The 13681-nt window shown below is 43.8% G+C and overlaps 1 protein-coding gene across 1 annotated transcript in view; it reads left to right on the top strand.

Annotated features, from left to right (window-relative positions):
- Nucleotides 1-13055, top strand: part of CTDSP1 (CTD small phosphatase 1) — a 36550-nt gene extending 23495 nt beyond the window's left edge. The window contains exons 3-7 of the mRNA XM_073647411.1: nt 2536-2634; nt 3110-3166; nt 5793-5885; nt 6090-6275; nt 9716-13055. Coding sequence (XP_073503512.1) covers nt 2536-2634; nt 3110-3166; nt 5793-5885; nt 6090-6275; nt 9716-9844 — 564 coding nt within the window. The 3' untranslated portion in view covers nt 9845-13055. The remainder of the gene's footprint in view (nt 1-2535; nt 2635-3109; nt 3167-5792; nt 5886-6089; nt 6276-9715) is intronic.
- Nucleotides 13056-13681: the final 626 nt, after the last annotated feature.

Raw genomic sequence — 13681 nt, 5'->3', positions numbered from 1 at the left:
CTTTTTTTCTTAATTATTCCATGAATTTCATGAAATAATTTAAAAAAAAAATGCGTGGGGCTTCGCCCTATTTTTGTGTCCAGCCAGATACAACTAGGCAGCTGGGGGCTGGAATCCGCAGCGCAGGGAGACCCAAGCTTTCTGGGCCACCCCCGCTGCAAATTACAGTCCGCAGCCGCCCCAGAAAATGGCGCGTTCATAGAAGCGCCATCTTCTGGCGCTGTACCCAACTCATCCAGGGCCCTGGTGCGGTGGCTCACTGGGTAATAAAGGGGTTAAGGCCAGCTTGGCATTATCAGCTGGCCCTAAGCCCGAAATTCATGGGGTCACGCCAATATTAGACATGACCACCATGAATTTCTAGTAAAGTATTTAAAAAAACACAACACCCAGAAAAAAGTCCTTTAATTGAAATAAAGACACAATTCTTTATTGTTCTAAATTAAACCATACTTACCATCACGCCCATTCCAACTGAAGCCAACGATCTCCTGCAATAAAAGTAAAATAATAAAGCAACATCATCCTTACCTTTCCATGGCTCCCACGACAGCTTCAGCTCTGCTACATTGAGATGACAGGCTGGACCGCAGCAGAACGCTGCCATCCATCCTGTCATCCCGCAGACACTGAGAAGCGCAGGCATACTTCCACTCCTCAGTGTCTGGCTGTGACGGCATCCAGATGAGCCGAGGTCATGTCCAATGAACTCAGCTCACCTCATGTACGTCACTGACAGCGTGGGAAAATTCTCCTGCACTCAGCACTTCAGCATGAGAATTTTCCCACGCTGTCAGTGACGTGCATGAGGTGAGCTGAGTTCATTGGACATGAACTCGTCTCATCTTTATGCCGTCACAGCCAGACACTGCAGAGCGCAAGCATGCCTGCTCTTCTCAGTGTCCGCGGGATGACAGGCTGGATGGCAGCGTTCTGCTGCGGTCCAGCCTGTCATCTCGATGTAGCAGAGCTGAAGCTGTCGTGGGAACCATGGAAAGGTAAGGATGAGGTTGCTTTATTATTTTACTTTTATTGCAGGAGATCGTTGGCTTCAGCTGGAATGGGCGTGATGGTAAGTATGGTTTAATTTAGAACAATAAAGGATTGTGTCTTTATTTCAATTAAAGGACTTTATTCTGGGTGTTGTGTTTTCTTTTAACTTTGACTATGGGGTTAGTAATGGGGGTGTCTTATAGACGCCTCTCCATTAGTAACCTGGGCTTGATGTCAGCTGGCATTATAAGCTGACATCAACCCCAGCCCTATTACCCCCTGCCACCGCACCAGGGCAGCGTGGAAGAGCGAGGCTAAGTGCCAGAATTGGCGCATCCTATGGATGCGCCATTTCTGGGGCGGCTGACGGCTGGTGTTTCTAGCCTGGGAGGGGGCCAATATTCATGGCACCCTTCCTGGGCTATTAATATCAGCCCCCAGCTGTCTGCCTAGCCTGTGCTAGCTATTAAATTAGGGGGGACCCCACGTTATTTTTTTTGGGGGGTTCCCCCATTTTAATAGCTAGTAAAGGCTAGGTATTCAGCTGGGGGCTGATATTAGTAGCCTGGGAAGCTCCGTGGGTATTACCCCCTTCCCAGGCTTCAAACATTTGCCCCAGCTGTCTGCTTAACCTCCGCTAGAGCCTAAAATTAAGGGGAACCCCACGCCAATTTTTTTTTAAATAAATCCTTTATTTTAACACTAAATGACAAGTACAGTAATCAACACTGTCACTGTACTTCATATATATGTGACTGACATGTTTCTATCTATCTAATCTATGTGTGATTCTCTATTCTTTCTATTCTAAATTGTCGGGTACAGATGCTGAATTGCCGGCCGGCTTTCTTAAAGAGACGGTGCATGAAAACACTATTATTTTTTTAAATAAATCCTTTACACTAAATGACAAGTACAGTAAGCAACACTGTCACTGTACTTCATATATATGTGACTGACATGTTTCTATCTATCTAATCTATGTGTGATGCTCTATTCTTTCTGTTGTAAATTGTCGGGTACCGGTGTATGCCGCTGATGAATTGCCGGCTTTTCATGTCATTCTACATTATTCTTAGTTGTTTTACTTCATGTAGAATTAACCTACAAGGAAAGAAAGGGTTTATTTTCATTCCGATATTTGTGTCCCATTGACTTGCATTGGTTTCCGGTATCGGAATCGGCGATATCCGATACTTTTTGGGTATCGGCCCGATCCAATCCGATACGATATTTCCTGATATCGGAAGGTATCGCTCAACACTAACTAGGACGCGTAATACAGATGTGTGAATGTAGCCTACAGAGAAGATCAGTAAATTGGGGAATGTCATCACATCCTCTTTTCAGCACTAATTTAATGATTCTACATATTGCACCTTGTTCTAATTTCTGAGGTTTCTCCAGGTTGAAATTTATACAGCACCATCTAGTGGAGAAGGCAGGAACTGTCCTAGAATTCCTGCTATTACTGGTGTCAATCTTCTACCTTCATTGAGACACAACGGAAAGTTTCTAAACTTTTTGTTTTTGACATTTTAGGCGACTAAGTATCTTCTGCCAGAGGTGAAGCCGCAGGATGCTGGCAAGATCTGTGTGGTCATTGATCTGGACGAGACGTTAGTTCATAGTTCCTTCAAGGTAAACTATTCTACTGGGATCTACAAGTAGTAATCATTCTGATAAGTCCGGTCCAGTGTGAATAAAGCCATGCTGGAAAGTTCTGCTTCTTTCTAATATCTACTGTAAATTCTTTGTTTGCTGTTAATGAATGTAAACTAAAGTCCGGGGCTTGTCACTGATACAAAGCATCGCTAAGGTCACGCTGCGTCACTGCCGGCAGCTCAGGATCCGGACAGATTCTCAGATATCAAGTGTAACCAGTAATGTTTCCATTCACTGCCAGCAAGCATGTATATCGAAACGGGGAAAGACAGAAGAACAGCTCCACCCTCTCTGTGGGTTGTGTCTGGTATTGCAGATCAGTTCTATTGACCTGCAGTACCAGACACAACCTATAGACAGAAGGGGCACTGTTCTTGGAAATCAGAAACCAGCAATGTTTTCCTGATCGTGTAGAACTGTGTTAGTTATTTCTATTTGATTTATTTTTCAGCCGGTCAATAACGCTGACTTTATCATTCCTGTTGAGATTGATGGAACGGTTCACCAGGTAAATCATCGCACCTCTTTTTGCTTTATCATGTGACCGTACAAATTTCAAGGAGGAATTGTAGTTGACTTGACTACAGTCTGAAGATTGTCCAGATATCCGTCTCACCTTCTAGGACCGCTGCTAGCTTCAAGTAATCCAGGATAGGCTGTGCTATTGTCTTTCAGCCTATTTTTGATTACTTGTGGTCAGCGCCGGCCACAACCAACAAGATCCTGAAAAGACATTTCAGCATGCTGATCCTGAGTTACATCCTGTATTATACTCCAGAGCTGCACTCACTATTCTGCTGGTGGAGTCACTGTGTACATACAGTACAGACCAAAAGTTTGGACACATCTTCTCATTTAAAGACTTTTCTGTATTTTCATGACTATGAAAATTGTACATTCACACTGAAGGCATCAAAACTATGAATTACCACATGTGAAATTATATACTTAACAAAAAAGTGTGAAACCACTGAAAATATGTCTTATATTCTAGGTTCTTCACAGTAGCCACCTTTTGCTTTGATGACAGCTTTGCACACTCTTGGCATTCTCTTGATGAGCTTCAAGAGGTAGTCACCGGAAATGGTTTTCACTTCACAGGTGTGCCCTGTCAGGTTTAGTAAGTGGGATTTCTTGCCTTATAAATGGGGTTGGGACCATCAGTTGTGTTGTGCAGAAGTCTGGTGGATACACAGCTGATAGTCCTACTGAATAGACGGTTAGAATTTGTATTATGTCAAGAAAAAAGCAGCTAAGTAAAGAAAAACGAGTGGCCATCATTACTTTAAGAAATGAAGGTCAGTCAGTGCGAAAAATTGGGAAAACTTTGAAAGTGTCCCCAAGTGCAGTTGCAAAAACCATCAAGCGCTACAAAGAAACTGTCTCGAATGAGGACCGCCCCAGGAAAGGAAGACCAAGAGTCACCTCTGCTTCTGAGGATAAGTTTTTCCGAGTCACCAGCCTCAGAAATCGCAGGTTAACAGCAGCTCAGATTAGAGACCAGGTCAATGCCACACAGAGTTCTAGCAGCAGACACATCTCTACAACAACTGTTAAGAGGAGACTTTGTGCAGCAGGCCTTCATGGTAAAATAGCTGCTAGGAAACCACTGCTAAGGACAGGCAACAAGCAGAAGAGACTTGTTTGGGCTAAAGAACACAAGGAATAGACATTAGACCAGGGAAATCTGTGCTTTGGTCTGATGAGTCCAAATTTGAGATCTTTGGTTCCAACCACCGTGTCTTTGTGCGACGCAGAAAAGGTGAACGGATGGACTCTACATGCCTGGTTCCCACCGTGAAGCATGGAGGAGGAGGTGTGATGGTGTGGGGGGGCTTTGCTGGTGACACTGTTGGGGATTTATTCAAAATTGAAGGCATACTGAACCAGCATGGCTACCACAGCATCTTGCAGCGGCATGCTATTCCATCCGGTTTGCGTTTAGTTGGACCAACATTTATTTTTCAACAGGACAAAGACCCCAAACACACCTCCAGGCTGTGTAAGGGCTATTTGACCAAGAAGGAGAGTGATGGGGGGCTACACCAGATGACCTGGCCTCCACAGTCACCAGACCTGAACCCAATCGAGGTGGTTTGGGGTGAGCTGGACCGCAGAGTGAAGGCAAAAGGGCCAACAAGTGCTAAGCATCTCTGGGAACTCCTTCAAGATTGTTGGAAGACCATTTCCGGTGACTACCTCTTGAAGCTCATCAAGAGAATGCCAAGAGTGTGCAAAGCAGTCATCAAAGCAAAAGGGGGCTACTGTGAAGAACCTAGAATATAAGACATATTTTCAGTTGTTTCACACTTTTTTGTTAAGTATATAATTCCACATGTGGTAATTCATAGTTTTGATGCCTTCAGTGTGAATGTACAATTTCCATAGTCATGAAAATACAGAAAAATCTTTAAATGAGAAGGTGTGTCCAAACTTTTGGTCTGTACTGTACATTACTGATCCTGAGTTACATCCTGTATTATACTCCAGAGCTGCACTCACTATTCTGCTGGTGCAGTCACTGTGTACATACATTACAGTACTGATCCTGAGTTACATCCTGTATTATACTCCAGAGCTGCACTCACTATTCTGCTGGTGCAGTCACTGTGTACATACATTACATTACTGATCCTGTACTGATCCTGAGTTACATCCTGTATTATACTCCAGAGCTGCACTCACTATTCTGCTGGTGCAGTCACTGTGTACATACATTACATTACTGATCCTGAGTTACATCCTGTATTATACTCCAGAACTGCACTCACTATTCTGCTGGTGCAGTCACTGTGTACATACGTTACATTACTGATCCTGAGTTACATCCTGTATTATACCCCAGAGCTGCACTCACTATTCTGCTGGTGCAGTCACTGTGTACATACGTTACATTACTGATCCTGAGTTACATCCTGTATTATACTCCAGAGCTGCACTCACTATTCTGCTCGTGCAGTCACTGTGTACATACATTACTTATCCTGAGTTACATCCTGTATTATACCCCAGAGCTGCACTCCCTATTCTGCAGCCTCAGTGATCTCCCGCTCGGATCCTTGTATCCCCAGACTTCTGGACCTTGATCTCTAGTTCCCCCTGGTTCTTCTAACTCTCTCCCATCCCCCTTCTAGGTTTATGTGTTGAAGAGGCCTCACGTGGACGAGTTCCTGAGACGAATGGGGGAGATGTTTGAGTGCGTTCTATTCACCGCAAGCCTGGCAAAGGTGAGCCTTAAAGGGAAGTCCACCCAAAATATATGAAATCTCATTGTTGTGATCCATGTAGCTCAATATCTTACTGCTGATGGTCCCCACAGCAGAATATAGTCCCAATACATTGGAGGTGGTGGTCCGAGCCCGTGTTCTTTACTGCTGAAGGATCTCTTGATCCCCCGCTTGCTCTCACTCTCCATCTTTCCTTGCTTGTAGTACGCTGACCCGGTTGCAGACCTGCTGGATAAATGGGGAGCGTTTCGAGCCCGCCTTTTCCGGGAATCTTGTGCCTTCCACAGGGGGAATTACGTCAAGGACCTAAGCCGACTGGGCAGAGACCTGAATAAACTGGTTATTATTGATAACTCACCGGCTTCCTACATCTTCCATCCGGATAATGCGGTAAGACCTATTCCAGGGCGCCTGTCACTTTAAGAAGTTATGGACTTAGCCAGATTGTCAGGTCCTCTCAGGGAAGGTTTGTCATTAAAGGGTTAACAAGCCTCTAGTTGCAGTCATTGTTAAGGGGGGCTCAGATCTGGCCGTGTGTTTATGGAGTTGCATTGTAAGCATCCCAATACTTTGCGATTGTGTCCATATGCTTCATATGTAGCAGTGTTCATTATGTCAGATGTCGCAGTGCTGACTGTGCTGCAACACTACTACACATGACATACCATACTCTGCTACATCTGACTCCTTTGTCCTGACAGTGGTACAGCAGAGTTTAGCTGTTTGGGGGTGCAGCAGAGTTTAGCCTGTCGAAGGTAGTAGAATCCAGTCCTATCACATATAGTAGTGATGCAGCAGAGTTTAGCCGGTCGGGGGTGCAGCAAAGTTTATCTTTTTGGGGGTGCGGCAGAGTTTAGCCTGTCCAAGGTAGTAGAATCCAGTCCTATCACATATAGTAGTGATACAGCAGAGTTTAGCCGGTCGGGGGCGCAGCAGAGTTTAGCCCTTCGGGGGGCGCATCAGAGTTTGGCCTGTCCAAGGTAGTAGAATCCAGTCCTATCACATATACACTGTGTTCCAAATTATTATGCAAATAATATTTTCTCAGATTTTCCCAAATTACCTATATGAATTGCAGTCATTGTAATTTTCCAGTCAAATAACTATTAGAGACAATTGAAAGGTTTTTGTACAAACTGCCTATGATAACAGGATATTTTTTAAAAAATAAAAAACTCAAACTGCACTCACAATGCATGTTCCAAATTATTATGCACAGCAGAGTTTTCAACCTTTTCATTTTAATAAAGAACAAAAAAATGGTCATTTTTGAAATTATAAGCATTAGCAGGTTATTACACACTGAAATCAAACAGTTTTCAACTCAAAACTTTATTCTAGGTGATGTTACATTTGCACATAGGACCGCTTGTTCGAAAGGAGCTTCTGAACTCTCTCGTCCATTGAATTTGTCAGGTTTTGGATGGTTTCTGCTTTAATTGTTTTGCATGAGGACAGAATACCCTCCCAGAGCTGTTGCTTAGATGTGAACTGCCTCCCGCCATCATAGACACTCCTTTTGATGATGCTCCAGAGGTTCTCAATGGGGTTGAGGTCAGGGGAGCATGGGGGTCACACCATAAGTTTGTCCCCTTTTATGCCCATAGCAGCCAGAGATGCAGATGCGTTATGTGCAGCATGAGACGGGGCATTATCATGCATGAAATGATCTCGATGGTCCAGATGGATGGAGTGGAGGATGGCTGGTTGATGGACACCCCATGCAAACACGGCTACGGCGCTAACAAGGAGGAGGTGGAGTAATGTTTTGGGCTGGAATCCTGGGGAGAGAGATTGTCGGCCCTTTTAGGATCCCTGAAGGGGTAAAGATGAACTCCATAATATATGTGGAGTTTCTCAAACAGCACTTCCTTCCATGGTTCAAGAAGAAGAACCGTGCATTCCGCAGCAAGATCATTTTCATGCATGATAATGCCCCGTCTCATGCTGCACATAACACATCTGCATCTCTGGCTGCTATGGGTAGAAAAGGGGACAAACTTATGGTGTGGCCCCCATGCTCCCCTGACCTCAACCCCATTGAGAACCTCTGGAGCATCATCAAAAGGAGTGTCTATGATGGCGGGAGGCAGTTCACATCTAAGCAACAGCTCTGGGAGGGTATTCTGTCCTCATGCAAAACAATTGAAGCAGAAGCCATCCAAAACCTGACAAATTCAATGGACGAGAGAGTTCAGAAGCTCCTTTCGAACAAGGGGTCCTATGTGCAAATGTAACATCACCTAGAATAAAGTTTTGAGTTGAAAACTGTTTGATTTCAGTGTGTAATAACCTGCTAATGCTTATAATTTCAAAAATGACCATTTTTTTGTTCTTTATTAAAATGAAAAGGTTGAAAACTCTGCTGTGCATAATAATTTGGAACTTGCATTTTGAGTGCAGTTTGAGTTTTTATTTTTTTTTAAATATCCTGTTATCATAGGCAGTTTGTACAAAAACCTTTCAATTGTCTCTAATAGTTATTTGACTGGAAAATTACAATGACTGCAATTCATATAGGTAATTTGGGAAAATCTGAGAAAATATTATTTGCATAATAATTTGGAACACAGTGTAGTAGCGATGCAGCAGAGTTTAGCCGGTCGGGGGCGCAGCAGAGTTTAGCCGGTCGGGGGCGCAGCAGAGTTTAGCCGGTCGGGGGCGCAGCAGAGTTTAGCCGGTCGAGGGCGCAGCAGAGTTTAGCCGGCCGGGGGGCGCAGCAGAGTTTAGCCTGTCCAAGGTAGTAGAATCCAGTCCTATCACATATAGTAGCAATGCAGCAGAGTTTAGCTGGTCGGGGGCGCAGCAGAGTTTAGCTGGTCGGGGGCGCAGCAGAGTTTAGCTGGTCGGGGGCGCAGCAGAGTTTAGCTGGTCGGGGGCGCAGCAGAGTATAGCTGGTCGGGGGGCGCAGCAGAGTATAGCTGGTCGGGGGGCGCAGCAGAGTATAGCTGGTCGGGGGGCGCAGCAGAGTATAGCTGGTCGGGGGGCGCAGCAGAGTTTAGCCGGTCGGGGGCGCAGGAAAGTTTAGCCTGTCCAAGGTAGTAGAATCCAGTCCTATCACATATAGTAGTGATGCAGCAGATCACTACATCTGACATACTATAGTCTGTTACATACAATAGACTCAACGCTCCTACTGTCATGTAGCAGTTATGGGTCTGCTTCATCACTTCGACATCTGACAGACTCAACACTGCGGCATCACTACTACATCTCACTGAGCAGTATGGGGTCTGTCCTAAGTATCAGAGCTAAATGTGTGTCCTGTATAAAGTTGTCGTGATGTTGCAGTGTACAGTCTATCAGTTGTAGCAGAATTTATTTTGTCAGATCTGCGGCCGGACTGTAACATCTGACACGACACAGACTCGGCTCTACTACGTCTGACAAATTGAATTCCACTGCACTACTCCTAACACAGTGTTCAGATGTAGCAGAGCTGAGAGTGCATGTTGCCAGATCTAGCAGTGTTTGCAGTGAGTGTGATTGTGCAGCATCTGATGTCCGGATATATAGGATAGACTGGCCGGTGCCATCAGGGGCGGCGAGTATAACGCCGTGCAGAGACGACGGACGCCAGACAGAGGAGATGAGGAGTAGTGTGATGCCGTGAGATGCCCGATGATCGGCCAAATGAGCGTCCACAGGAGCCCGATCCTTGCCCTTTGCAGCCTAAAAATGATCTCTATTGTCGGCAGCTCGTTTTCACGAGGGGATGGCGCAAGGACAGGAGGGGACCCGACAATTGTATGAGGTTTCCATTGTCTTGGACTTGGGGTGATCACCGCAGCCATATTGGCAGCAATAAATGACTGTTTTGTCCTCCGCAGGTGCCCGTTGTGTCCTGGTTTGACGACATGAGCGACACGGAGCTGCTGGACCTCATCCCTTTCTTTGAGAAGCTGAGCCGAGTGGACGACGTGTACAGCGTTCTAAGGCAGCGCAGGACTGCCAGCTAATGACTGCCGGGGGGGCGGGGCTTGTTACCGTAGCGCGGACTCACCGCCGCGCCAGACTGTGGAAGGACAGAGGAATGGGCGTGGCCTCTACTACCGCTACCAGCTGGGGGAGGGGTCAGCACCTGATATATAATGCCACGGTGTTCACGGGATTGGTGGTTCCCATTTTTGCCGCTTTGATACCAAAACCCTTAAGTATTTCTAATGAATGTTTTTTTTAAATTTTTTTTTAATTAGCGGAAAAAAAAAGAGAGCGAATATTTCTCACAACTTTAGAAAACTAATGAAAATATTATTATTATTTTTTTTTTAAAAAAAAACAACAATTCACAACAATTTTTAAAGTATTTGTCTAAAAATGTAATAGTCTTTAATAATCCCAAATCATATATTGTTTCTTTTTTTTTTCTCCCCGTAGATTTATTTCACTTTTATTTCGGGGGATGGGTGGGTAGAAACCGCTCCAGTTTTTTGGACTTGATGGGAGCTTCCCCGCTCCTCTGAGGACCTGCTGTCAATAAGGGGGCGCAAGGAAAAGTATTAATGATTCACAAGTTTGCGTGTTGCGATTATCATGACGGCTGCCAGCGTTAGGAATTGTTGTTTTTACTTTTTTTTTTTTTTTTTTGTATTTTATTTATTTTTTTTTTTTCTTGTGGAACGAAGGGTGCAGTTGTGCAGAGTGGATGCGGGGGGCACGTGGTCCTGCTGATCACACACTGGGTTGTCTCCCTTTGTGCTGGACACAGTCGGGATTGAACTAATTTTCTTTTTTGTTTCCTTTTTTTTTTCTTTTTTTTTTTTTTTTTTTTTTTCAGTGAGAAATGTGCATTTTGGGAAAGTTTGGGGAAAGTTCACATTTTTTATCTCCATATGATAACTTGAATACACTATTAGGGTATATTAATTGGAGGACACAGTCCGGGTCTTAATCACTTCGTAATCGTGAAAAAATAATTCTTAAAATTTTTTCAAATTTTTGATTTTTTTGGATTGTTTGAAATTTTTTGGAATTTTCTTTTTTTTTAAAGTTGTAAAGTAAGGACATTTTAGGGACCATAGAACCACAGAAGTTTAAAAAAAAATCATCTGGGGGACATAGTGTTCACTATTCTGCTTCGATATAGGCTTGGTTTTCGGGGAACTTTTCCAGTCTTTTTAGTTTGATACGTCGCCTTCAGACCGAACAGTGACCAGGCCGCTCTGTGAAATGCAATATTGATCCGAAGACTCCGGGCCTCATGTCCCCTCCGCCCTGATTTGGGGAGGTGCAAAGTGCCTTTTTAGCGTCGGATATCGTAGGGTGACACATGACGTACAAGCAGGGTGCCAATCTTTAGGTCTGGGAGATCTGAAAGTGCACTTTTCTCGGCTTTTTGGGTCTAAGTTTCAATAGTTCAGAAAAATGTTTTGGTTCTGGTATGTTCCCAAGTGCAAGGCGAAAGGGTTGGATTATTGAATGAAGGACTATCCTAATCTTTAATTGTTTGGATGTCCAGTAGTCTAGAAAATCCACCAGTCCGGCATCCGGCCACATGTGCTTGCATGTTTGGGGCTATCTGATTGGATGACTGAGAACACATATTAGGCTAAGTGCGCACCTTGTATTACAAAATTTGTGCCTTCTCGCCTCCTCCTAATTTCCACAAAAATTGGACATTTAACCCTTTGCCTTAAATCTTTGTTTCCATCACGGTGCCTTATTATTATTATTGATCTGGGGGATCCAGGGGGCTCGGCGTGAATATATAATCACCATTATACCCCTCCCACCAGAGTAGTAGCTCATCGCTCAGTCCTCTTGCTGTATTGGAATTGCACATTTTATCGCAGGGCTACTACTATTTTTTAACCAGTGAAGTTTTCTCTTTTCGAAACGCAATTTTGATTGCGATCGGAGGAAAACGGACGTTAACGCGCAGTGTTTTTATTGTCACTCGTCTCACACGGACGGCAAGAATGTTCATGGAACCGCTGCAGCACAGGCAACGTAAAGAAAAATAAAAATAATGCTTGCTGTGCGTGGCGTGTCCACCAGGGGGCAGCCAAGCGCTAAATAAAAAGTTTTATGTTTCTTTAAGTAGTTTATCACTCTATAAATATGTATATCTGTATATATGATTTTAGAGCGATAGTGACATGGACGGGATCGGTGCTAGGACTGTCTCTACGGCTTGTGTTTTCTTGTAGACACTCTCAATTGGAAGGGCAGATGTCAGGAAAGAAAACCTCTGCTGTTCTCCAGTACCCAAAGGTTTGCATGGCCTTCATAGGACCATGGACAGTTGCCATGGAAAGGGCATGCATATATGGATCCACCTTTAAACATTAAATAATTTCGTTTTTTGTTTTTTTTTAATCTATATAGGTCCAAAATGTCATTAGTTAGAGGTTGTTTTCATGCAGAGTTACAAACTCTCTGCTTCTAACTTCCTGAAGCCACCACTGGAGGGAGCTCATTGCACACTGTTTATACAGTGCTCTCCGTAATAAACTATATGCAGTGAGCTCCCCCTAGTGGTGACTACAGAATTCTGTCATTTAACTCCACCTGTCATTACCTTTATAGGAGCACTCCAGGTTGTGAAAAATGCAGATCTTGAAAGGGCAATCTCATACCCTGATTCCTCAGGCCACATTGTATCAGTTTTATCTGCATTGTCCCCTTAATTTATTTCATTGGATTCCAAAATTATACCAAATTCGACCTGTAATCCCATTGATTCATCTATAAGAATTGCTAACTCATTCCCAAAAAAAGCTCATTAGTGCCTTATTGCAATAAAAGACAAGTGTCGCTCGCGGCCAGAACGACTGATCAAAGATGACCTGAAATCCTCTGTGCTGCAGGCACTTTCCAAAATAAACTTATCTGGTTGCAATATTATCTGTCCCATCAGATTTGCTAGCACAGTGGGTGCAATGCTCTGCAGGATTGTCTACAGGAAAACACACATTGGGATATTTAACCCTTAAAGGGGCCGCCGATATTCCCGAAGGTTATTATTTTTTATGATATTCTATATTTTTATTGTATATCTGATTTTGGAGAGAACACGGGGGGAGCTAATCTTCTTAACAAATTTGGTGAGAAAAGCGGAATCTTTTCAAGTGCCTTCTTTTTGTGTGTGTGATTTTAAATCAAAAACTGTAAAATAATCTTTTCAAATGATGAAAAACCAACAAAACTAAAGAGAAATCTTGAACCCGGTGTCTGTGTCTCATTGATTTCATGCATGACGGAGGCTGTAAAACCTTGCACAGTTTGAACTGATATACAATGTTTATGTCACGGAGGGTTTGCTACAATGTATCAGTGCAGATAACAGCAGCACCACTTCTCAGCTTGCTTGTTCTTTCACACACTGATACATTGTAACAAACCAGCGGCAGAACTAGGCTGTTAGGTCAAGACTTTGAGACTTTGCCTGCTGTCACAGGTTTAATGTCCCTGAAGTGTCTTTACAGTCCTTTTTTAGATCTCCATGGGTGACTGCCCAGCGGAAAGTCAGTGAACGGAAGAACAAGAAGGAGCCCCTTGTAACCATGCTATAGTCACTCCTGACTGTGATGATCAAAGGGTTAAACTGTTGGGATCAGAGGCCCCTCTAATTCTGGTCTCCAGAGCATTTAATAATGAGACTAAGCAGCAATCGTCAATGTCAGGCAGCAGCTGCAAAAGTAAATAAAATTCTTAGTTAACATAAAGAGAGAATAAAACAAAACCATAATTATGATATTACTAAGAGGATCTCCACTATTTTAGGACATCAATGTCTGATCGGCTGGGATCCTACACCCGGATCACCCGCTGATCAGCTGTTATCGGTGTTGGCG

The sequence above is a fragment of the Phyllobates terribilis genome, unplaced genomic scaffold (assembly GCF_046119375.1).
Source record: "Phyllobates terribilis strain yellow unplaced genomic scaffold, ASM4611937v1 Scaffold_9__5_contigs__length_417890890, whole genome shotgun sequence".
Classification (NCBI taxonomy): domain Eukaryota; kingdom Metazoa; phylum Chordata; class Amphibia; order Anura; family Dendrobatidae; genus Phyllobates; species Phyllobates terribilis.
This window is presented reverse-complemented; position numbering and strand designations above follow the sequence as displayed.